The sequence below is a fragment of the Equus asinus genome, chromosome 13, assembly GCF_041296235.1.
Source record: "Equus asinus isolate D_3611 breed Donkey chromosome 13, EquAss-T2T_v2, whole genome shotgun sequence".
Classification (NCBI taxonomy): domain Eukaryota; kingdom Metazoa; phylum Chordata; class Mammalia; order Perissodactyla; family Equidae; genus Equus; species Equus asinus.
Window position 1 is genome coordinate 29,236,647 of NC_091802.1, and position 24,610 is coordinate 29,261,256.

The 24,610-nt window shown below is 40.1% G+C and overlaps 2 protein-coding genes and 2 non-coding genes across 14 annotated transcripts in view; 3 read left to right on the top strand and 1 right to left on the bottom strand.

Moving 5' to 3' along the window:
• Nucleotides 1-10,069, bottom strand: part of RAD51C (RAD51 paralog C) — a 32,840-nt gene extending 22,771 nt beyond the window's left edge. For all 4 annotated transcript variants that reach the window (XM_014826751.3, XM_044744737.2, XM_014826755.3 and 1 more), the window contains exons 1-4: nt 9,862-10,069; nt 7,683-7,941; nt 6,663-6,829; nt 4,282-4,415 (exon numbers count right to left, since the gene is read on the bottom strand). In XM_014826751.3, the coding sequence (XP_014682237.1) occupies nt 4,282-4,415; nt 6,663-6,829; nt 7,683-7,941; nt 9,862-9,979 (678 nt within the window). In that variant the 5' untranslated portion in view covers nt 9,980-10,069. The remainder of the gene's footprint in view (nt 1-4,281; nt 4,416-6,662; nt 6,830-7,682; nt 7,942-9,861) is intronic.
• A 481-nt stretch (nt 10,070-10,550) lies between these two features.
• TEX14 (testis expressed 14, intercellular bridge forming factor) overlaps nt 10,551-24,610 on the top strand; it is a 130,346-nt gene continuing 116,286 nt past the window's right edge. For all 8 annotated transcript variants that reach the window (XR_011493750.1, XR_011493751.1, XM_014826764.3 and 5 more), the window contains exon 1: nt 10,551-10,678. The gene's annotated coding sequence lies outside the window, so the exon portion shown is untranslated. The remainder of the gene's footprint in view (nt 10,679-24,610) is intronic.
• LOC123276541 (U1 spliceosomal RNA) lies at nt 18,843-19,006 on the top strand. Its single transcript, XR_006513044.1, has one exon. It is a non-coding gene; the product is annotated as a U1 spliceosomal RNA (small nuclear RNA).
• On the top strand, nt 23,865-24,024 carry LOC123276507 (U1 spliceosomal RNA). The gene has a single exon (XR_006513012.1). It is a non-coding gene; the product is annotated as a U1 spliceosomal RNA (small nuclear RNA).

Sequence of the window (24,610 nt, forward strand, 5' to 3'; positions counted from 1 at the left end):
CAATCTACAGATTCAGTATAATTTCAGTCAAAATTCCAACTGTACTTCTGCAGAAATGGACAAGCCTCCATTCATATGGATCAAATTCATATGGAATTGCAAGGGACCCAGAATAGCCAAAACAACCTTGAAAAGAAAGAACAAAGTTGGAGGACTCACATATCTCAATTTCAAAACATACTATGAAGCTACAGTAATGAAAACAGTGTGATGCTAGCATTAGAATACATATATATACATCCAGGGCTGGCCCCATGGCGAAAATCATTGAGTTCAAGTGCTCTGTTTCGGCGGCCCAGGGTTTCGCTGGTTCGGATCCTGGGCGCGGACATGGCACCGTTCATCAGGCCATGTTGAGGCAGTGTCCCAAAATAAGGCACCCTAGCATACTGAACATCTTACGTTGAAGGAGTTTGTGAAAATGGCAGGAGGAGGAAGGTCACTTTAACCTCCCCGACCTTGCTCTTCTTCCCTGAAAAGACATAAATCTCCTGTGTGAAAGGTACCCTCCCAGTATCAGAAGGGAGGCATCCTTACCACCAGAGACAGGTAATTTATGGCTGAGAAGTCTGTATAAACAAACCTTGTTAATTTAATCCCTATCTTACAAGTTATTCCTTCACAATTTACCACCTCTAACCCAAAACCCTTTGTCTTACCAATTCTTCACAAATTTGTTTTTGTCTAAAAGGTATAAAAGCTTCCTGCTCTGGGCACTTTGTATTTCATTTTTTTGTGAAGGCTCCTATGTACACGTACATGTAAAGTTTCATGACCTTGGATTTGGCAATGGATTCTTATAAATGACACCAAAAACACAAATCACCACCACCACCAATAGACAAATGGGACTTCACCAAAATTTAAAACCTTTGTGCATCAAAGGACACTATTGAGAAAGTGAAAAGAAAATCCACAGAATGGAGAAAGAGTACTTAAGGGAAAACAAATGACTTTTTGGAAAAATAAATAGGTCCTTAGGAGAACAGACAAGAGATTTGATAGTTTTGTGACAATGTCTATCCTGGTGAAAGTTCCATGTAAACTTTCTTACAATTTATTGTAAGAAGAGTGTGTATTCTGCTGTTGTTGGGAGAAGCAGTCTATGGATACCCATTATATCCAGTTGACTGTGTTATTGAGTTTAAGTATGTCCTTACTGGTTTTCTGCCTGTTGGATCTGTCCTTTTCTGAAAGGTCTTGATGTCTCCAAATATAATAGTGAATCCATCCATTTCTCCATGCAGTCCTGCCATTTTTTGCCTCATGCAGTTTGATGCTCTGTTGTCAGGCACACACAAGTTATGGATTGTTATGTGTTTTTGGAGAATTGGCCCCTTTCTCATTATGTAATTTCCCTTTTTATCCCTGATAACTTTCCTTGGTCTGAAGTCTGTTCTCTAAAGTAAATATAACTATTCCTGCTTTCTTTCAATTGGTATTAGAATGGTATCTCTTTCTCCAATCATTTATTTTTAATTTTTTTTAAAGATTGGCCCCTGAGTTAACAACTTGCCAATCTTTTGTTGTTTTTTTTTTGCTTTTTTCTCCCCAAATCCCCCCAGTAAATAGTTGTATACTTTTAGTTGTGGGTCCCTCTAGTTGTGGCATGTGGGATGCCGCCTCAACATGGCCTGATGAGCGGTGCCATGTCCACGCTCAGGATCCGAACCGGCAAAACCCTGGGCCGCTGAAGCAGAGTGCACACACTTAACCACTCGGCCATGGGGCCGGCCCCTCTAATCATTTATTTTTAATCTACACGTATCTGCAGCAGCAGCTCTGACTGCCCATGGGTCCTGTCCCCATGCTATTCCATACTATTCTCTAAATAAAAGAGCACTACTGCCAGGAAAAAAAAAAAAAATCTACACGTATCTTTATATTTAAAGTGGGTTTCTTGTAGACCAAACATAGTTGGATCTTGTTTTTTGATCCACTGGTACAACCTTTTTGAAGGGCAATTTGTGTTAAACAGAAAGACTTCATTCAAGAATATTGCAATAGGGGTATTGCAATAGGCGAGAGAGATCAGGCTCAACCCCAAACACAACAAAGACAAGTTCATAGCCAAGGAGCAGGGCAAGGATGTCAGTGAATGGAACATTACTAAGAGATGACATCAAGAGCAGGGGGATTCTTGCTCGACTGACCTAACAGGATTCTTGTTATAGGCAGGCCAAAGTCATATACATCAAAGGTGGGGAACGAGGAACTTCAGATATCAAGGGTGATCAGATATTAAGGGTGGGATATTCTCTCTAAACTAACTTAACAGGATTGTTTACTATTGTATATCCATGTTCATAGCAGCATTATTCACAATATAGTCATGCGTCACTTTAAGGGGATACATTCTGAGAAATGCATCCTTAGGCAATTTCATCACTGTGTGAACATCATACAGTATTACACAAACTTAGATGGTATAGCCTCCTTCAGACCTAAGCTATATGGCACTAATCTTATGGGACCACTGTTGTATATGTGCTCTGTCATTGACCAAAACATCATTATGCAGCTCATGACTGTAATGAACTGGGCTGGTCAGGCCAAAGACAGGATGTGGGTCAAAGTCCAGACTTATTTCAAAAGAGGGCTCAGAGAAGGCTGACTAAAGTTTTGTCAAGGAGTGTCTTTGTCATGTATAATGTTTATCAAAATTAAAGATGCACATACTCTTTAATATTACAATTTTAATACTTAGAATTTATCCCATAAACATACAAGTGCACCCCAAGATATATGTATAATGATTATCTCCAAACCATTCTTGATAATAGCATCTAAAAGTCCAACAACAGAGGACTGGTTAAATAAATTAAGGTACCTACTTTTTCCTCTCAATTTTTTTTTATTGTGGTAAAATACATAACATAAAATTTACCATCTTAATCATTTAAGTGCACAGTTTTATGATATTAAATACATTCATAGTGCCATGTTACCATCTCCAGAACACTTTTCATCTTGTAAAACTAAAACTCCATACTCATTAAACAGTAACTTTCCATTCTCCTCTTCCCCCGAGGCCCTGGCAACAACATTCTACTTTCTGTCTCTATGAGTTTGACTACTCTTGATACCTCATATAAGTAGAATCATACGGTATGTCTTTTTTTGTGACTGGCTTATTTCACTTAGCATAATGTCCTCAAGACCTGTGTTGTAGCATATGTCAGAATTTCTTTTTTTCTTCCTGCTTTTTTCCCCCAATCCCCCCAGAACATAGTTGCATATTTTAGTTGTGGATCCTCCTAGTTGTGGCATGCAGGACGCTGCCTCAGCATGGCCTGATGAGCAGTGCCATGTCAGTGCCCAGGATGTGAACTGGAGAAACACTGGGCCTCCTGAAGCAGAGCGCGAGAACTTAACCACTCGGCCTTGGGGCTGGCCCCAGAATTTCTTTCCTTTTTAAGGCTGGATAATATTTCATTGTACATATGTACTACATTTTGCTTATCTATTCATCCATCAATGGATACTTGGGTTGCTTCCACATTTTACCTATTATGAATAATGTTGCTATGAACATAGGTATACAAATCTCTCTCTAAGACCCTACTTTCAATTCTTGACTTATATACCCAGACATAGAACTGCTGGATGATACAGTAATCCCAATTTCAGTTTTTTGAGGAACCTTCATATTTTTTTCTACAGCAACTATACCATTTTACATTCCTACCAACAGCTGAAAGGTACCTTCTTAAAATGAAATAATATGCAGCTGAAAAAAAGAATGAGGTCTATCCATATGTGTTGGTACCGAAATACATGCAAAACACTAATCCAAGATGGAAGGTATAGAAAATATTACATTATTATCCTATTAAGAAATGTTAAAAATGGGTAGATAGATAGTGCAATATCTATAAAAAAATTGCTTTTGAGAAGACACACAAGAAAGTATTAATAGTAGTCAACTTTGGAGAGAGGCACTAGGAAACAGTAGCAAAAGGGAGGTTTTCTTTTTCATTTTATACCTTCCTATACAGTTTGTTTGATAGGAGCTATTCCACCCTTACTGGAGGTGGAACCTCTTTCTTTATTATTTCAATTTCTTACTTTGGGCATTTATATATATATTTATTTTTACATATACACATATGTGTGTGTGTGTGTGTGTATATATGCTATAAAAGGTAAACATAAAATTGTAGGACAAGGAAGAGATTTTCAGAATTGGCTCATGCCACTGTACTATTTACTTATTTTTTGTGCTAATCAAACACCTTCAAACATACTTGATTAGTTATATTTCAGTAGTTTGAGTCATACCTTTGAGTGTTCTGAAAGGAAGTCTGGAAGGAGATAAACTTGTGCCAGTAGCTCTGTGTAGTCACGACAACGAAAATAATAAATATGGGAAAGAATATTTTCAAGAGTGAAATCCTCCAAAGCTTTTGAGTACTCTGAAATAAACAACAAAACGCTATTAAAATAATTAGTTTTACCTGTTTTGATATATTGGTGACTGTGGGAAAACAATGTCTTTGAATAACAAAATGCTTCACTGTAAACAGCAAAACCATTCACTTTAATTGAAAGACAAAACTGTAGCAAAATTATTATAAACTATCATTTCATCATTCCTGGTCTCTTATTTTTATCTTTCCATTGTTTCCTTATATACTAGGCTATCTAGAAATTGTTTATACACATACACGACTAGAGTTTTAATGCCTGCGGTCTTCATATTTCTAGCTAATTTCCATTGAATAGAAGTAACATAATGGAATTCCTCTTGTTTTTTCCACAGGACTACAAATTAAGAGTTAAAAGGAATAATGCTCAAAAGAAGCATTTTTTCCCTCTTAAACGTTGTAGTATAACTTGTTATTTAACTAGAAACAACAACAACAAAAATTCTGTCCTTAGATTGAATTTAAAAAAATAACCTGTTTGGTTTGGTACATATTTCAGAGCGAAACCAATTTAAAATTATTGCATTTTAAAATGTACTTAAGTTTTAACATTGAAAAAAAAGCCCAAGAAATTAAATTTCAGAAAACATTGCCTATTGCAAATATACATTTAAAAAGTTCTTTTTCCTTTGATGAGGAAGATTCATCCAGAGCTAACATCTGTTGCCAATCTTCTATTTTGTATGTGGGTTGCCACCACAGCATGGCCATGACTGGTGTAGTTCTGCACCTGGGAACCGAACACGGGCTGCCAAAGCAGAGAGTGCCAAATTTAACCACTAGGCCACCAGGGCTGGCCCCTAAAAAGTTCATTTTACCCAAAAAATAACAGCTTAATCACACACCAATCATTAAATACTCTCTATCCTAGTACCATACTTACAATATTTACAATAAGATTTTAAGACACTATTACAAATACACATTGTAATATGAGTAGCTTTAAGGACTTTCAGTAGATACACTGGTCATTAGTTAAAAGGAACACCTAGTACTCTCATGGAAAATAAAGATATCCAACGGCCGGCCCCGTGGCCGAGCGGTAGAGTTCGCGTGCTCTGCTTCAGCGGCCAGAGTTTTGCTGATTTGGATCCTGGGCGCGGACATGGCACCACTTGTCAGGCCATGCTGAGGCGGTGTTCCACATAGCACAACCAGAAGGACCTACAACTAGAATATACCACTATGTACTGGGGAGCTTTGGGGAGAAAAAGAAGAAAGAAAGAAAAAAGATTGGCAACAGATGTTAGCTCAAGTGTCAATATTTAAAAAAAAAAGAGATCCAGCTGATTACACTCATTCAAAGGGAATACAGTCATGCACTGTATAATGATGTTTCCATCAACGATGAACTACATATACAATCGTGATGCTATAAGATTAGTAACATACTGCCTAGGTGTGTAGTAGGCTATACCATCTAGGTTTGTGTAAGTACCCTTTATGATTTTTGCACATTGACGAAATCGTCTAATGATGGATTTCTCAGAATATATCCCCATTAAGCACAGGACTATACAAGCATCTTACGAAGAGTATTACGTTTTTTAAAACTTCTAGAGAAAAGAGTACGGATTGTGTATCAAAAAATAAAGTAAGATAAAACAAACAAACCAGAAGCCATTTTAGAAATAATTGAAAGGTTGAATTAAAATTGCCCTAAAAAAATTTTTTTAATCACTTTATTTCCATATAACAAATGCAAAAAAACTTCCCAAACACTTTACCAATACAATTAACACAGACATGAAGTCAATTACATACTACTCAGAGCCCCATAAGGTCAATCCACTTAACGTTCCAAACATTTCCAGACATGGTTTTTCAAAGCTACCCTTGACTTTCGGGAAAAGTTGTGTGGAAGTCAACATACACTGAATGCACTGAATACACTGAAAGCACTGAGACAACATTTACTTTTTATTAAGGTGTCCAACATTAGTTCATACTTGGCAGGTCAGAGCACGATGATTTGAAGTCATGCACTGAAATACATACACAGGTTTAGCTACAGAGCTCCTGCAGCACGAAGTGAGGGCCATAAAAGGGAAAGAAAACGCCAGTCCAGGTTGTGGCATTTCTCATTTTTGTAAGGGAGATATGAGAGTTTAACACCCATATACTATCAAGTCATTAAGCTTCACGTTCCAAATGCTCTCTTGCTGAGGCTTGAGATGGATACAAATGCAAATTACTTTTATTATACAGAAAAAACAGAATCACTTGCTAACTTACCCTCTCCCAAATGTGTTCCTGCTATAAGCTGAAGGTGCTGAATGCAGGCATTAGCAATGTCTACCACTCTATCAACCATAAAACTTCCTTCTGTATCAATAAATACTGCTTCACCTTCCACTCCTCCAAAACATTCTGGTATCTGCACATCTACTGCCAACTGCATACTGTCAAGAGAAAGTCAAATGACCAAATCATTATCATGATCATCTAAGACAATGTTTTTCAGACTCCAGATCACCACCCATTAGGTGCCACTAAATGTTTTATAAACGCAAATATACACCCCAAGGCAACAAAGGTGGGTGACTTTCCATGGCTCCAAATATATTTGAATCAATCGATGCTTGGATTAGGGGAAGGGTATGCCTATAAAACCATGATGAAAGATTATTTTGTGGTTTTTAGGCCTCTGGGAAAGGAACAACTTTCTTATTATACAAAAATATACTTTCAAACATTTGACTTTCAAATATATTCGCAGGAATTAATTATATAAAAAAGTAAAAGATTGCCTTTTTACTCTAATGACTACTTACCATGTTGCAAAAGAAATTTTTTTTTGGTGAGGAAGACTGGCTCTGACCTAACATCTGTTGCCAATCTTCCTCTTTTTTTCTGCCCCAAAGCCCCAGTACATGGTTGTATATTCTAGTCTTAAGTCATTACAGTTCTTCTATGTGGGATGCCACTGCAGCACAGCTTGATGAAAGGTGTGTAGGTCCATGCCCAGGATCCAAGAGGTAGAGGCAGAGTGTGCAAACTTAACCACTCAGCCACAGGCCAGCCCCAAAAGAAACATTTTTTTGATATCAAAATAATTTTATCAATTTATCAAGATAGAGTGCTTAAGTAACACCAATGGTTGATTTTTGTTTGATGCACGCGTACACACACTCACAATTAAGAGCACACACCTGGCTTTTTTGGTTTCCTGACTGTACAACCACAGCACAATACTCTATTACTTACATAAACGTTAGCTAGGCCCACCCTTAAGAGGGGAACGTTTTATTTTACCATAATTGTGTTTTTCCAACACCTGGTGCACCACAAATTTCTGTTGTTTTGGTCAAGGGTACTCCGCCCCCAAGAATATTATCTAGTGCTGAACAGAAGGTAATTATGAAGTTCTGGGTATGCTCCTGCTCAAGCAGTTCCAGTGCTGTGCACTTCTTGCCTGACTCAGCTGTACCAACACATCTTGGTTTATTTGTGAGACATTCTCTTCTTACAATTTGCAGAGTTTCTAAGGCTTCCTCTTTAGATATCCCAACTTCTGAAAGTAAAATAAAAAAACAAACAAACCTGATTTTAGAGATTTAACACAGTCGAACATGCTAGTAGGTTGTCCTCATTAATTTTAATTATTAGATAACAAGAGTGATGTCAAGAGAAACATAAAAATGTAACTTTTCACTATTTAATTTCTCAAGTTAATAAAGACATTTACTTATATTTTCTCAGTCTCCACATACTTAAAAGATTTTTTTATTACCTCAGAAACCTAAACCTCTAAAGCATTTCTGAGTACCTACAAGAGTATCTCAGGAGGTAGAAATAAAAATGTACTAGCACTCAGTCCTTTTACTATCCCTTTTGGTCTTAAGAAGCCATAGTTATCTTGCTGTCTGAGGCATACAAATTATTTTCTCGCAGAGAATGAAAATGGCCTCTTTAATGGACTAAAACGGGATGCAACTTTAGAAGTGCATAGGCATGTATCATTCATAATAAAAATTTTTCATGGAAACGCTAGTATGAAAAATTCATGTATCACTCCAAACTATTTAATGAGAACAATTATTTGAAGCACAAATATTTTAAACAATACACTTATGCTTCCTCAACTACACAGTTTCATTCCTATCCAACAATATAGCACAGTCGGCAGTGAAAGATTTAAAACAAATAGTTAACATTGGGTGTACAACATTTATTCTTGAGCGGCAAGTTGGAAACTCCTTATTTTTCATTGTTAAGGGCAATGATTTAAAATTCTGTTCTATCTTAATAGCACAGTTCTCGGCAAACTGTAGTATAATGTGCACAGTGAGACTGACCGCAGACGGCTTCATTTTGTACCTCAGGATACAGTGGTTCCCACCAACAAACAATCTAGTGTTCTGGAATGTGAGGTTTTGTTTTTTTTCAGTGAATTACATAAGAAAAGCGATGTCTTCTTTCTACTGCTTTCTCCAAGTTCTGGGGATTCTATTCCCTTTCTCACTCTTACTATCTCTAGTCCTATTGATGTGGATTAAGGCTGCCCCAGGTAGAGAAACCCAAGGTGACCTGGCCTACATGCAGATCTATGTGACCCGGTGGATTTTTATGGTATGAATTAGGACCGCCCCAGGGAGAGAAGCCCAGCATCCTCACCTACATGCCGATCTATATGACCAGATTCGTATCTAAAGTTATATGACCGCACAATAACCAGACCCCATCTGCACTGAAATCATTTAATGACTTTTTACATCATCTTTCCTTTTTCCAGTAAAATAAGTCACATACCCGTGCCTTGTAAATTTAGCCCTAACCCTCAACTCAGGGCAGCAGCTCTTCACTGCCCATGGGTCCTGTCCCCATGGCTGCAGCAGCTCTTTACTGCCCCTGGGTCCTGTCCCCATGCTATTCCACACCATTCTCTAAATAAAAGAGCACTACTGCCAGACCTTGAGAGTCCAAGAAATCTTTCTTTCGATTCCTTGGCTTACCAATCCCGCATCACTATCTCGAATCCTGCATTTCTCAAATTTAATCCTCACCCCTTGGATTTTGAAACAGCGAAAACAAGGCAGCTTGTCTGGGGTCCAATCTTGGCCCCATAACTACCTAGCCCAGGCATCAGGAAATGTTATTTAACTTCCCCAAGCATCAGTTCCTCCATCTATATTGGACATAATACACGTGAGAAGGTTCTTTAGAATATAAACGAGATAATCCTCAGGGCATTCAGCAGGCACTGGCAGAGAAAGCAATTAGTAACTGTTTTCGAGACCACAGTTCTAACCATTCAAACCATGTTTACGTGGAGTCACGGAACCGTTTCACGTCGTAAACGCAGCGGCGGGCGGCAGCAGAACCTGGCGGAGACCGGCTGAAGCCTGAAGGCGGGAGGATGGAGATGGAGATGGAGATGAAGGCGGCAGAGACGGCGGCCAGTGCGCCTCGGCTTGCCGTCGGGGGTCGTTACCTTTGCTGAGCTCGGAGGGTTTCACCTCTAGGAGTTCCTCAGCAGTCTGGAAACCTGCAGACACCAGCTTCACCCGCACCCCTGGGGACAGAGGGAAACTCCCTAAATCCCGCTGCATTTCAAAGCCGGTCTCCACGCACACCCAGAGCCGCTAAAACCCGGGCAGCCAAACCCGGCTCGCCCGCTCTCGGCCGCGCCGAGTGACGTCAGACGTAAGGCGGAAGAGGCGGGGTCTAAGGCCTGGCTGCATGCGGCCTTGGGCCTTGGGGCTCTGTGGAAGCGTATTAAGTTTTCACAGGTCCACAGCATTTCCTTTGTGATTCTTCCAAATCGCAGTTAAGGTTTACCCATCAAACGTACATCCTGACAATAAAAGGATGGATGGATGGAGACCACAGGATGGAGAGCCAGGCCCAGTGAACCCTACACACCACATTTCCTCCCCTGCGTCCTGGCCCGTTGGGTGGAAACCTCAGGGTTGTTAATAAGAATGATATCCCCGAGTGGGAGTAACACATACACACTAGGCAGTTACGGGTTTCGGGTATGGAATGGTCTAAAAGGAAGAATCTGCGTCCTCATTAGAGGGTTCCAGTCTCTTGGCTCTTCTGTCCCCCTGTCCCCCCGCCTGCCCCCCTCGCGTTTCCCGTCCTCGCCCTCGCGAGGGATTGTGGGCCGGCCCCCCAGCGCGCGGAAAGAACTAGGCGCCAGATCGCCACCCCCACCCACGCCAGCCCGCGAGTGCAGTCTGGAGCATGGTGGTTTATGAGACCGTTAGTTCTTCACGGCCCGCCTAACTTAAGAAGTAGCTGGAAACGTAAGCAAGTAATGTCCACGTGTCGCGCTGGGCATGGGGTCCCCCGGGCCTGAGAGGAAGTGGTTGGGTTGCTCAAGAGGTCCTGCTCTGGTACAGAGTTGGGAAGGGACCGCTTCTAAAATAGAGAACTCGGAGGGAATTGAGAGGCGGTTTGGAAGGTGGTTACGAAGTGTTCCCTTGCCTAGTATGTTTTATTTACGGGAGTAATTCATTGCCTACCTTGTGCGATGATTCTTAGCCTTGGCTTTTCTTTCTTGCTTAAATCTTAAGAAAGATTTTTTAAGGGCAAATCAGAGCCCTTTAAGTATATAAGATATGAGGGAGGAAACATGTTGAGCACGCTAGCAAATACCACGCATTTCAAATGCTCACAACCATGCCGCGAGGAAGATAGGGACATGGAAGCTCAGAACACAGTTTTCTTAAAGCCCAAATTAAAACCTGGTACCCATTTTTCCACCCCGAGCTACCCCCAAATTCTGAGCTTCTCTTGGGGTGGGGGGTGGGGAATGCAAGAAGTATTTGTCCTTCATTTGGTAGGGCAAGGAAAGTCTGGTAGGACTGGTCAAAATGTGGTTTGTTTGCCACTCGGTACATTGCTTAACTTCTGGTATGATCCACATCTGGGCGCACGTTGGGCATTGCATAAATGTTGTCCGTAGGGAGAATTCGTGCTTATCCTTATAAGGCAACCAGAGTCTTGGGTGAAGAGACGGTGTTATATTCAGCGATGGCTCTTCAGTTAGTTTGGTCGAACTGAATGGAATCGGTCGTGTTTTGAATTTTGTTTCATTGGCAGTGGAGAGTTAAGAAACTAGTCGACTCTGTAGCTATACAATATGTGTTGGTATTGTGACCCTTGGGTTGTTTATAATTATTGTTTTCGTCATCATCTTAAGATTTCTTTAATGCAATTTGCTCTATATTCCAACTGCAATCCAGGTTTTGAGGCCAGGTACCAAGAACTAAACAAAGCTATGGGATTTTTATGGAAGGTGCACCTTCCTATGGTGTCAGGTCTTCTCACATATTTTCTTTAGAGAGGGAAGAATTGAATGATTTAACAGGTAAACCATTTAAAACATTTTCTGTTAAACAAGCATTAATGAAGTGTAGAGTAAAATGCAAATACAAAAATAAATTTTAAGATGAACATAAGACTTTGAAGAAAGATCCAGTTTAAACTGGATCCTTCGGTAGTCTCCCAAAGCCTCCTGAGAATGTTTTTATTTTCGTTTGTAATTTGGGGTTACTTGATGAAAAAGTTTGAGAGGCACTGCTATAGGCAAATGAGCATGAGCTGTGAAGTCATACAAATTTGGGCTTATATCACATCTCTGGAAGTTACCAACTGTGAAACTTTCAGTAAGTTACTGAGTTTTCTCACCTGCAAGTAGATAATATTTCGTGGGGTTGTTGGAAATATTAAATAAACAGATATAAAATATTTATCACAGAAAAGGTGTATAATAAACCTTAGTTTCTTTCTCCATTTTAAAATATTCTAATATGTATGCAGTTGAATAAAGCCTTGTTGAACACCTAGCTCAGCAGAGTGCTAATACTGTGAAACTTTTTCTTTAATGCCTACAGTTGTAAAGTGCCAAATAAAAGTGCTTCTATATATTTTATTTTATTTGACTTGATGATTATAATATCCTGTGAACAGTTTACTGGGATCCCTATTTAAAATTAGCACATCGAAGATTGGATCACTTAGGCAAGATTAAATATTTATTAAATGCTAGTAATGTGCAGGATGACAGGGCAAACAAGACAGAGTCTCTGCCCTCGTGGTGTCTATAATCACTCAGGATCATTATTGGGTATTTCTGACTTGTGTTACATTTCCTGTCCTTTCTAAGGATAGGAATGAGCTATTGCTGTCAATATCTGCAGTTAATCTAAGTGTTTAAATAAGGAGACATTTTCATGGTGACTGGGCTATTTTCTAGAGATGTGGGAGAGGAGTAATATGAATATTTCTGTTATAGTTGAGGAAAAGTTTGTTTTCTTTTAGTCTAAGAACATAGAACTTTTAAAAATGGTGACCTTGCATGTTCAAGGGGATTAGGGATTAGGAGAGAGAAATGAATGCTGCTTGGACTGAGAAAAAACCCCAAATCAAAGCTTAGCTTTAGACGTGGTTATGATAAGGCTTAAGGCCTCAAACATATATATCTGGAGTAGCAATATCAATTGCACAAGGCCTTATACATAGTAGAAGTTCAATATATATTTGTTGTCCGCAGACTTTCTTGAAACATTCTTCTCACTTGACTTCTGTGATGTCACATTCCTGATTTCCTTCCTGCCCATCTGGCTTTTGTGTCTCCCTTGCAAGCTCATGCTCCGGGCATGAAATGTTAGAGTTCTTTTAAGGCCCCTATAGCAGAGCTGACTACTCTGATTTGTTCTTTCCTCTCTTGTTCTCCCTCATTCTCTCCCTCTCTGTCTTTCTCTCTGCTATCTGATTCACATTCACGGTTCAGTGACTATATGCCAGTGATTCTTAAATTTATGTTTCTAGCCCTGACCTGTTCTCTGACTTCCATATGCAAATACCTAATTGCCTCCTTGACAATAATAAAAATGATAATAAAAAAAGTTTCCAATTCAGCCTATCTTAAACCTAACTCATTATCTTCAGCCCACTGCCAGCCTTGTCCTCTTCCTGCATTCCCTGCTTCCAAGAACTGAATATCCATCCTTCCATCTGCACAAACCAGAAACCTAGGAATCATCCTCAATACCTCTTCCCCTTTCACTCCCTGTGTTCAATGTATCCACAAATCCTATCAATTTTCTCTCTAAAATATTTAGATTATGTTCATGTCTCCCTCCCTAGACCAAGCTCCCACCATTTCTCATATAGGTACTGCAAGAGCCTTTTAGTAGTCTCTGCATCTTGTCATCTCCCCTCTAGTCTGTTCTTCAGTGCTGCAGCAAGTACGTTTCAGTTCTTGTCACTCCGTATTTTGCTTTTAGGATAGAGACCAAATTTCTTAAGGTTTACAAAAAGCCTTGCATGGTCTGACTCCCGTTTACCTCTTTAGCAGCATCCTTTTCCTCCCTCCCGTTTAGTCTCTACACTTCAGCCACTCTGGCCCCTAATTCCTTGTGTGTGCCAGACTTTACCCCACAACAGAGCCTTTGCACGTGGCTATAATATTAATTCTCCCTGCTTCACCCTGTTAGCTACTGTTTATCCTTCATTGACCCCTTCTCTGACCCTGAACCTCTACCTCCAAGAAACCCCCTCAAAACTAGGTAAAGTCTCCCCTTTAAGGCTCTCATAGCACCAGATCCTTCGTGTGGTCATTTATTTAACATATGTCTCCCCAGCTAAACGGAAAGCTTCAGTAGAGTGTGGACCATGTGGGCTTTACTCACTGTTGTTTTCCTAGAGCCCCTAACCCATTGTAAGGCTACAGTAAGTGCTCAGCAGATATTTGTTAAAAGAATAGATGATTAGATAATTGACCTGCTTCTCTTTCCCTATGTTTTTCTATTTTGTACTCTTAAATATGGTAGAAAATATGTACTTGTAGCAAGTATCTACTTGTAGAAAACAAATAAAATACATAAAATATAAAGAAGAAAATAAAACTGATTCATAAACTTTTTCTTCAACTCAAAGATAATATTAACATTTTGGTTTGTTTTAATCTTTCTACAAGTTCATATAATTTATTTATTTTACATACTTCTGATTAAATTATGAAGAAATTTGTGTATCTTGTTTTTCGCTTAATATTTTGCCAAAAGCTTTCTCCCATGTGATTAAAAATTATTTGAAAATTAAGTTTAATGATTGCATACTATTCTGTCCTAAGGGCAGTCTTTCTAATCGGTAACCTATAATTGGACAGTTGAATTATTTCCAGTTTTTTGCTGTAATGAAGTAGTGAGCTCAGTCTCTCTCTCTCTCAGAATACATTTCTGGAAGTAGAATTCCTGGATCAAAGAGTATGCACATTTTCATTTTAAGTCATATTGCCAAATATTTGCACCAATTAACACTACTAACAGTGTATGAGGGCTGGTTTTCCTACCCCCACCCCAGCACTAGCCCTTAAAGCAGTCTTTAAATGTTTTTTTTTCTTTTTTTATTGAAGTATAACTGACTTTAAATGGTTATTGTCTTTTATTACTAAGAGAGGTTAAAAATCTTTTCATGTAATTTTATTGGCCAAATATATCATTGTAACTATCTCATATCTTTTGCCCACTTTTAATTGTTAGTAGTGATAAAATGCACATAACGTAAAATGTACCATCTTAACCATTTTTAAGTGTACGTTTCAGTAGTGTTAATTATATTCACAATTCTGTGCAACCGATCTCCAGAACTTTATCTTGCAAACATGAAACTCTGTAATCGTTAAACAAGAACTCCAGATTTCCCTTTCCCCCAGCCACTGGCAACCACCATTCTACTTTCTGCTTCTATGAGTCTGACTATTCTTGATGCCTTTTATAAGTGGAGTCATATAGTATTTGCCTTTTTGTGACTGATTTATTTCACTTAGTGTAACGTCCTCAAGGTTCATCCATGTTGCAGCATGTCAGAATGTCCTCCCTTTTTAAGGCTGAATAATATTCCATTGTATGTATATACCACCTCATTGTGTTTATCTGTTCATCTGTGGATGGACGCTTGGGTTGCTTCCACCTCTTAGCTGTTGTGAGTAATGCTGCTATGAACATGGGTATACATCCTTTCCCACTTTTTAACAGGGCTGCTTTTAATTTAAAATATGTATCTGTAATACGTCAATGTCTTTTTATTATCAGAAACAATAACTAATATTTATTGTGCTTACTATGGGCCAGGTATTCTGCTCAGCTTCGTCTGACATCAAAATTCACGCTCTAGGGGCTGGCCCTGTTGCAGAGTGGTTAAGTTCACGTGCTCTGTTTCAACAGCCCAGGGTTTGACCAGTTTGAATCCTGGGCATGGACATGGCACCGCTCATCGAGCCATACTGAGGCAGCATCCCACATGCCACAACTAAAAGGACCCACTAAAAATACACAACTATGTACCAGGGGGCTTTGGGAGAAAAAGGAAAAATAAAATCCTTAAAACAAAACAAAACAAAACAAAAAACTTACGCTCTTAGTCCGTATGCTGCCTACCCTCTCTCATATGCATATTCTATCATACAGGATATTTGCCTAATTGCTATATTGTAAATATCTTCCCACTTTGTCATGTGTATTTATTTTTTTTTTTTTTGAGGAAGATTAGCCCTCAGCTAACATCTACAGCCAATCCTCCTCTTTTTGCTGAGGAAGACTGGCCCTGAGCTCACATCTGTGCCCATCTTCGTCTGCTTTATATGTGGGATGCCTGCCACAGCATGGCTTGCCAAGCAGTGCCACGTCCACCCTGGGAAGCAAACTGGCAACCCCGGGCCGCCGAAGCAGAATGTGCAAACTTAACCACTGCGCCACTGGGCCAGCCCCATCATGTTAATTTAAACTTTATAAAGTTTTCCACTTTATTGAGGTTTTGTGTATGCAAATCCAGTCAAAGTTTGTATTTAATTCTGTCTTTGGTAACATGCTTAGAAAGTCTTTTTTTTTCAAAATTATAAACATAATCATCTGTATTTTTTCTACATGTGGCTTACAATTTAATTTTGCTATTTTAATCTATCTGATTTTTTAAATGTAAAATAGGAGGAAGTAAGCAATTTTTTCTTTCTTTCCAGTGGTGAGCCAATTTTCTAAGCACTCTTTTTGGGGTAATCAATTTTTCCCCACCTATTTGGAATGCTACCTTTATAATATACTTTGATGTACTTAGGTCCTATATTCCTGGTATAAAACCTAGTTTATTGGGTTAGTTAGTTATTTAGTTAGTTATTGTGTATGTTCTCTTAATCAGTTCATAAGGACTTTATAGATTTAGTTGAGTTTGCATTTTTGTTTATGAATGAGATTAATCTGTGAGAGTATTATGTCTTCTTTGTCTGCTTTTGGCAACAGAGTTTTGCAACCTTTGTAACATGGCCTAAGAAGTTTCTGGGGCCGGCCCGGTGGTTCAGTGGTTAAGTTCGCATGTTCCGCTTTGGCAGCCCGGGGTTCGCTGGTTGGGATCCCCGGTGCAGACATGACCGCTTGGCAAGCCATGCTGTGGTAGGCGTCCCACATATAAAGTAGAGGAAGATGGGCACAGATGTTAGTTCAGGCCTAATCTTTCTCAAAAAAAAAAAAAAGGCAGCAGAAGCAGCAGCTTCTGCACTTTTTATGTGCTAACTTCTGTTAGTATTTAACATACATAAGAAACATACAGTTCCTTATATTTTTCTAATGAAAGAAATGTTGTGGCTCTCCTAAAAAGTTATTAGGGTCTGCAGGGCTTCTGTGAGGATTATAGCACTAATGTTTTCTTTAACCTCCTTGAGCTACAAGAGGGTGAAGGACGATTACCTTTTTGCCCTAAGGCAGACCGTCTTGGACAAATTTTTTGATAAGCCAATAACAATGAAGTTCTTGTGAATATTGAAATTAGCCTTGTGAAGACTATGGCTTCTTTAAGGGCTCTGTGTTATTTGTTTAAGAAAGCACTGCTAGTCACGAATCTTCTGAAAATGGCATTTTGAATTTGAATCCTTTGATGGTAACAATAGTCTAGTTCATAGATATCACCTTTTTCCCTTATCTGAGTGGTTCCCAACCAGATTTCAAGTTATCTTAACTTTTATTTCACAAAACAAAATGTAGATATTTCGTTTAGAGATTATAAATACATATATGTATGTTTATTTGTATCTGTGTGTGTATATATATATATATGTATATACACAAACTACATAATACTTCTTTAGAGGGAGAAAGTCTATATATATCAAACTGGTAGACTGACAAAAGGTCAGACTTCAGGAATAGTTGCACCTCTCTGTTAGAGTCCCTTCCTCCCTCTGCCCCTGTATTTTTTTTCTCTATAACAGCATTATTTCTCCTGTTTTAAAGATACAAAACTCTGGCTAATTTATTTTGGGACAGGAGAGAACACCAGAAGTCATTCTGCAAGACAGAAAGACTTGAGAAATAGGGTAGTTCTAGTTTGATCTTGGAGAGACCACTGAGGAACAGTTAAACTTGGAAACTCCAATTCTAATGTACGGTGAAGAAGGAAGGAGAGGATTGAGAAGACTGATAATATTTATTATGTGCATGTGGAATATGTGAGTTATTAACTATTGCCTGAGACAGGATTTGCTCTGATGAGGAGTCTAATAGGAGTCTAGCAGGGATCAGGAGTCTTTCAGGATGGATTCTGCAGTAGTCTTATTCTGGATTTCTGAGACACCCATGAAAAAGCAAATGGATGATCCTGTGGATGCAGTATTGAGCACGGGAGGGTTTAAGGATAAATGGAAACACAGCTTATTCTTGCTTGGGAGAGGAAACACTCTGATCCCGGAGGTAGTTTCCACTGGTGAAGGCCGTCATCACACGCCTCCTGTGCGGACCCCTGGGACTTCTCCAAATGTGTGTGTGTGCAGAGGGCGTACTGTGTGAGCTTTCCCCTAGTTGTCTCGGTTCAAAATTAGAATTAGCTTTTGTGCAACTGATCTTTCACGTAAGGGTGATCATTTGCTGCATATTTGAAAGAGAGCATATTTTGTGCTTGTGCTCAAAGGTTTGAACCGACAGTCTATTTTTAGCAATACATGGACTGGATTTTCAAGTGTAGTTTTGCCAAATTTCATCTTTTCAGACTTGCTCTTTCGGTTACGTGGATAGCAGCTTGCTGAAATGTGCCAGACATCACAGTGACGTCATTTAGCTCCAAGCTCTTGAAGGAAGAAACTAATTTATGTATTTTTAGAGCGTCTTTACCTTTAGTTTTGTTTGAACAGCACCGCTGTAACTATGCTAGGAAAAGGACGTGCTAAATCAGATCCGCGAAGAAAAGGGGTGTGGAATATGTAGATAAGCGCAGTGACTGCTGGTCGTGCTCACACTAGGCATATATTTCCTAAGGTTTTGGCAATATCGAGGTATACAAAATATGCTGCGTGGTATTTATAGTTTGGAGACTCTTTATTCTTGAAGTATGAGGGTCGGTAGAATGCATGAGAAAAGTGATCCTATCTTTAGAGTGATTTGAATCTGAGGGTGAGGTGCCAGGCGATGCCAACAACTCATACTTACCTGGCAGGGGAGATACCATGATCACGAAGGTGGTTTTCCCAGGGCGAGGCTTATCCATTGCACTCCGGATGTGCTGACCCCTGCGATTTCCCCAAATGTGGGAAACTCGACTGCATAATTTGTGGTAGTGGGGGACTGCGTTCGCGCTTTCCCCTGATTTAGCATGTATAATGAAAGATACTTTCTCTTGCTTTTGTCTTATGGGCTACTGCTCTTCTTCTTTAACAGTATTATCTGATAACTTTAAGGAAGTAGGTGAAATGCTTATGCTGTTCTGCAAGTCAGAAGCTTTGAAGTTCAGGGCTGCCTTTTTTTTTTTTCTTCTAGGGAGCCATCTTTTTAACTTTTCTAGGCTTAAAAAGGCTGCCACTCAGTATGCATTTCCTTGCTTGAGGTTTTGTTACTCCACTTTCAAAGTCTGGTGAGTTAGCATTTTGTTTCTGTTGACGTCTCTTCTGTCCTTAGACCTCTTCCTCTAGTCTTCCTGCTTCCTTAATTATAAAGGACTGTGATTATACTAGGCCTTTATACATAGTCACAGGTTCAAGAATTAGGACATGGACATTTTTGGTGAGCTATTATTCAGCCTACTACATCCATAAAAACCGCAGATAGATTTGTCAGGAACTATAGAATGACGTCACTTTTTCAGGTGTTTGGAGTATGTAAATAAGTGCAGTGTCTGCTGATCTTGTTCACATTGTACATACAGTATGATTATTGCAAATGTTCCAGTATCCAAAACGCTATTATCTGGCATTTACAGTTTGGAGAAGTCTTTATTTCGTTAAGTGACGATCTAGAGCTTGCATGAAGAGTGACAGTATGCGTTGAGTGTTTGGAATATAAGGGAATGTGAGAAACTGGACTGCATAGTTTGTGGTAGTGGGGGAGTGCGTTTGCGCTTTCTGTTGTTTCATCCTATTTTAAACCATAGTACGTATATCTTGACATACGTTACTGCTTGTGTGGTCGTTCACCAAGTACCAAGTTGTGTAGCAGAATGCAGTGTACTTCTCTATTGATGCTAGAGGGCTGTTTTTGTACATAATTGTTACCAAAGTTTGAACCAAAGAAGAGGTATCTGGGGAAGATTGAGCAAAGGGATGCACCCAGGGCAGAGGATAAAAGGGGGTAAAGAATTTAAGAGACTGTCTTCAGTTTGCTGAGTGTGAAAGATTATTTCCCAAAAGGCTGGGAGTTTATAATTTACTTTCCTGAACTGAGTAGTTATGATTTCAGAGGGATTTTTCACTCCTTTTCAGGTGTGTCTCATGAACTGTATTGTTAGATTTCCCTGAAAATGGGAAACTAGACTGCAGTATAATCTCTGCTAGGGACAGTCTTCTTTTGTGTTCTCTCCTAGACCTTGCTTTTTGTTTTTGTTTTTTTCCCAATATATTTTTATTTTTATTAAAGTAACATTATGCACGTGTGGTTTTAAAAACATCATACAGGGGCTGGCCCTGGGGCACAGCAGTTAAGTTCGTGTGCTCCGCTTTGGCGGCCCGGAGTTTTGCCAGTTCAGATCCAGGGTGCGGACATGACGCTGCTCATCAGGCCATGCTGGGGCGGCATCCCACATGCCACAACTAGAAGGATCCACAACTAAAAGTACACAACTATGCACTGGGGGACTTTGGGGAGAAAAAGGAAAAATAAAATCTTTAAAAAAAAGCGAAAAACAAAAAAACATCATATAGAAGCGCTCAACCTGAAAAATACTCCCCTGATCCACCTTTTCTCACCCTGCTGCATTCCCTCTCCCCAGGAGTACTACTTTTAAAACTCTATTAGTTGTTTCTTCGTAGTTACCTCAATAAATATTATGTTTGTGCTGGTATTTATACTAAGGATTTAGCTGATATTCTCCACCATGGTGTCTTCCCTCTTCTATCCTTTTTATTTTTGAAGAAGATTAGCCCTGAGGTAACATCTGCTGCCAATCCTCCTCTTTTTGCTGAGGAAGACTGGCCCTGAGCTGACATCCATGCCCATCTTCCTCTACTTTATATGTGGGACGCCTACCACAGCATGGCTTGTCAAGCAGTGCCATGTCCGCACCAGAGATCCGAACGACGAACCCTGGGCCGCCGAAGCGAAACGTGCGGACTTAACCACTGCGCCACCGGACCAGCCCCTTCTATCCTTTTATTATATTTATGCAACAATTTCTAATTATTCAGTCTGTTCCCTTGGTAACTTTAAGTCATGTACCTTTATTATTTATCGACTCCTTGTTTGGAAAAATGGAGATAGTAGCAAGGCTTTGGGGTTTTAAAAGAAAATGTTATGATTTTACTCCTTCCACTTATAAAAAGAATTAATTTATTGATGTTATAGATTATGTAGAGCAGGGAGAAATGTGAGTGGCAGGAAAATGTGAAGTATTTACCACTTGTAAATGGTATTGATTTTTTTCGTTTGTTTTGGTTTTGGTTTTTTTGAGGAAGATTAGCCCTGCACTAACTGCTGCCAATGCTCCTCTTTTTGCTGAGGAAGACTGGCCTTGAGCTAACATCCATGCCTATCTTTCTCTACTTTATACATGGGACGCCTACCGTAGCATGGCTTTTGCCAAGCAGCGCCATGTCCGCACCCGGGATCTGAACAGGCGAATCATGGGCCACTGAGAAGCAGAACGTGCAAACTTAACGGCTGCACCACCGGGCTGGCCCTGGTTGTTTTCTTCTTATTAAGTAGTGCTCTTGCTCCATGTATCCAAAATGCACTTCATCATCTTTCCTCCCATGGCTGGGTAATTTGTGGGCCTGATGTAAAATGGAAATGAGAGCTCCCTATTAAAAATTATCAAGAATTTCACAATGTTGATAGCAGAGTATTAAACCAGATGTGGAGCCCTTCTAAGTGTAGTGCCCTGACCTTGACCCATCTTTTTGGCCACATTTACGGGCTTCCACAGGGCTCTTTCTCCCCCTATCTCTTGGTTAATCTCCTAACTGATAGCTCTTTGTTTCCTTTCTCTCTCAAACTGTCCTTAGTACCGTGGGCAGATTAATTTTTCTATAACCTCTAATTTTCCTGCTCAGAAACCTTCAAAAGACTCTGTTGTATAACAACCAAAGCCTAAGCTGGGAAATCTAGCATTCAGAGTTCCTTACTATCACACCTTAACGTTCCTTTCTGAGCCTGTTCTCCACGAACAGGTACCTCTCACCTCCCAGCTCTAGGAACAACATGTGCTGTATTTAGGTAGGACAGATTCCTCATGGCCTGCCTTGCCCATCTTTGCATAACCAGATCTTACCCCCCTTTTATTTCATTCCTGAACATTTATTTTAATAACACATAAATAGGTTTCTTGATAAATAGCACACATAAATAACCCTCCCTTAACCTCCCACCCAATCTGTTTATCTGGTATTTCTTTGCAGATCTTTTATTCTCCCTTCATAAATACTGTCATATTGCATCTCCCCACTCAGAACTTGTCTCAAATGTCATCCCTTCCAGGGAGCCTGCCCCAATTCCCTCTGAAAAAGTAATCTCTTATTTCTGTAGAGCAGCCGGGATTGGGAAGGAGCCATCCTTGGCTGAGGCCCCCTGCTTCAAGGAACCATTACAGGCTAGTGGCTGGGAATTCTGACTTGAGATGAGAGGTAAGGAGGAAAGTCAGGGAAAATTTCACAGTTTTTTCACTTTAATTTGCCTTATCTTCCTCCTAGCCTCGGGGTTCTTTGGAGTCAGGATTGAGTCTTATACATCCTACCACCCATATAGCCCCAACAGTGGGAATGTGGCAAATGTTTGTTGAATGATTGAAAGAAAGAAAGAGAGAGAGAGATAGGCAGGTCAGTCTAAGTGTTTGAGGATTCATTCATCAAGTGGAATTGGGCTGGAATCCACAAATACAGTGTGACACTGAAATTTACTTAACCTTTCCGTGCCTCAGTTTCCACATCTGTAAAGATGGAGATAACAATAGTACCTACCTCATAGGGGAGTTATGAAAATTAAATTGGTTATCATTTGTAAAAGGCTTAGAACAGTGCCTGCCATATAGTACGTATTACATGTGTTACTACTATTATTATCATTGTTATTGTTTTTGTTATTATTACAGTTACCTGTGATTCACACTCAGAAGCTATGCATCTGATTTCAACACTTATGAAAGAAAAGTCTATAGTTTCTAGCAGGCCGCAAAACAGAATCTGAGTTATCACATGCTAATAGGCTCCTCACAGGCCGCGTGTTCTTTTCCAAAGCCAGAGGAAAGGCAGTTTCCGGGCATAGCGCAAGACATCATTGTGGAGGTGTGTGATATGTAGATGAAGAATTCTGGTGCAGGGGCCGGCCAGAGGCCGAGTGGTTAAGTTTACGTGCTCCACTTCAGGTGGCCCAGGGTTTCCCCGGTTTGGATCCTGGGTGCAGACATGGCACCGCTCATCAGGCCATGCTGAGGCGACGTCCCACATGCCACAACTAGAAGGACCCACAACTAAAATATACAACTATGTACCAGGGGGCTTTGGGGAGAAAAGGGAAAAATAGAATCTTTAAGAAAAGAATTCTGGGGGCCGGCCCAGTGGCGCAGCGGTTAAGTTCACGCGTTCCACTTCTCAGCAGCCCCGGGTTCGCTGTTTCGGATCCCGGGTGCGGACATGGCACCGCTTGGCACGCCATACTGTGGTAGGCATCCCACATATAAAGTAGAGGAAGATGGGCACGGATGTTAGCTCAGGGCCAGGCTTCCTCAGCAAAAAGAGGAGGACTGGCAGTAGTTAGCTGAGGGCTAATCTTCCTCAAAAAGGAAAAAAAAAAAGTTTAAAAAGAATTCTGGTGCAAACTGGGACAGGTCACTTCTCCGACCCTTGTGTCTTTCAACATGTGGTTTGGGGAACTTTCAGACTACCAGTCCTCTCAAGAGTTCAGGATGTTTGATTTAATTTTATGCTACGTTATGGAACTTTTAGGTGAAAGTTTACATTAGAAGCCTACCTCAATGGTGGTATGTACCCTGGGCTATGAAGGCCACGGGCCTTAAAATCTCATACTTGTCACAGGGGAGATATTGTGATCATGAAGATGATTTTTCCCGGGGCAAAGCTTATTTATTGTATTCTGGATATCCTGATCCCTGTGATTTCCCTAAATGTGGGAAGGTGGACTGCATGATTTGGTAGTGGGAGACTGCCTTCTGCTCTGCCCTGACTTTTGTGTTTCGACTAAGTTTGGGAAGGTCTTAAGGTTTGTTGAAGGGTAGGTGGTGACCTGGTTTCCCAGGCTGATGTTAAGTTCCGGCCACAGGGATGCTCTGAACTCTCAACTGTATTTTTACTCTGTTTTTCTCAAGCCTGGACCACCTAATTTGTAGGGATAGAATAAATGCTATCCTTATCGCTGTTTCTCCTGATTTTATCTCTGGTGAAAAGAAGGATTAAGGTTTATTTCTGGCTGGTTTGTTGTTCTCTAGGTCATTTGGAAATCTGGACTCTTGAGGGCGTTGAAATAACCAGGATTGGGGCCGGCCCGGTGGCACAGCGGTTAAGTGCGCATGTTCTGCTTCAGCGGGCTTTGCCGGTTCGGATCCCGGGTGTGGACATGGCACTGCTTGGCACACCATGCTGTGGTAGGCGTCCCATGTATAAAGTAGAGGAAGATGGGCATGGATTTTAGTTCAGGGCCAGCCTTCCTCAGCAAAAAGAGGAGGATTGGCAGCAGTTAGCTCAGGGCTAATCTTCCTCAAAAAAAAAAAAAGAAAAGAAATAACCAGGATATATTACCCTCTTAAACAGC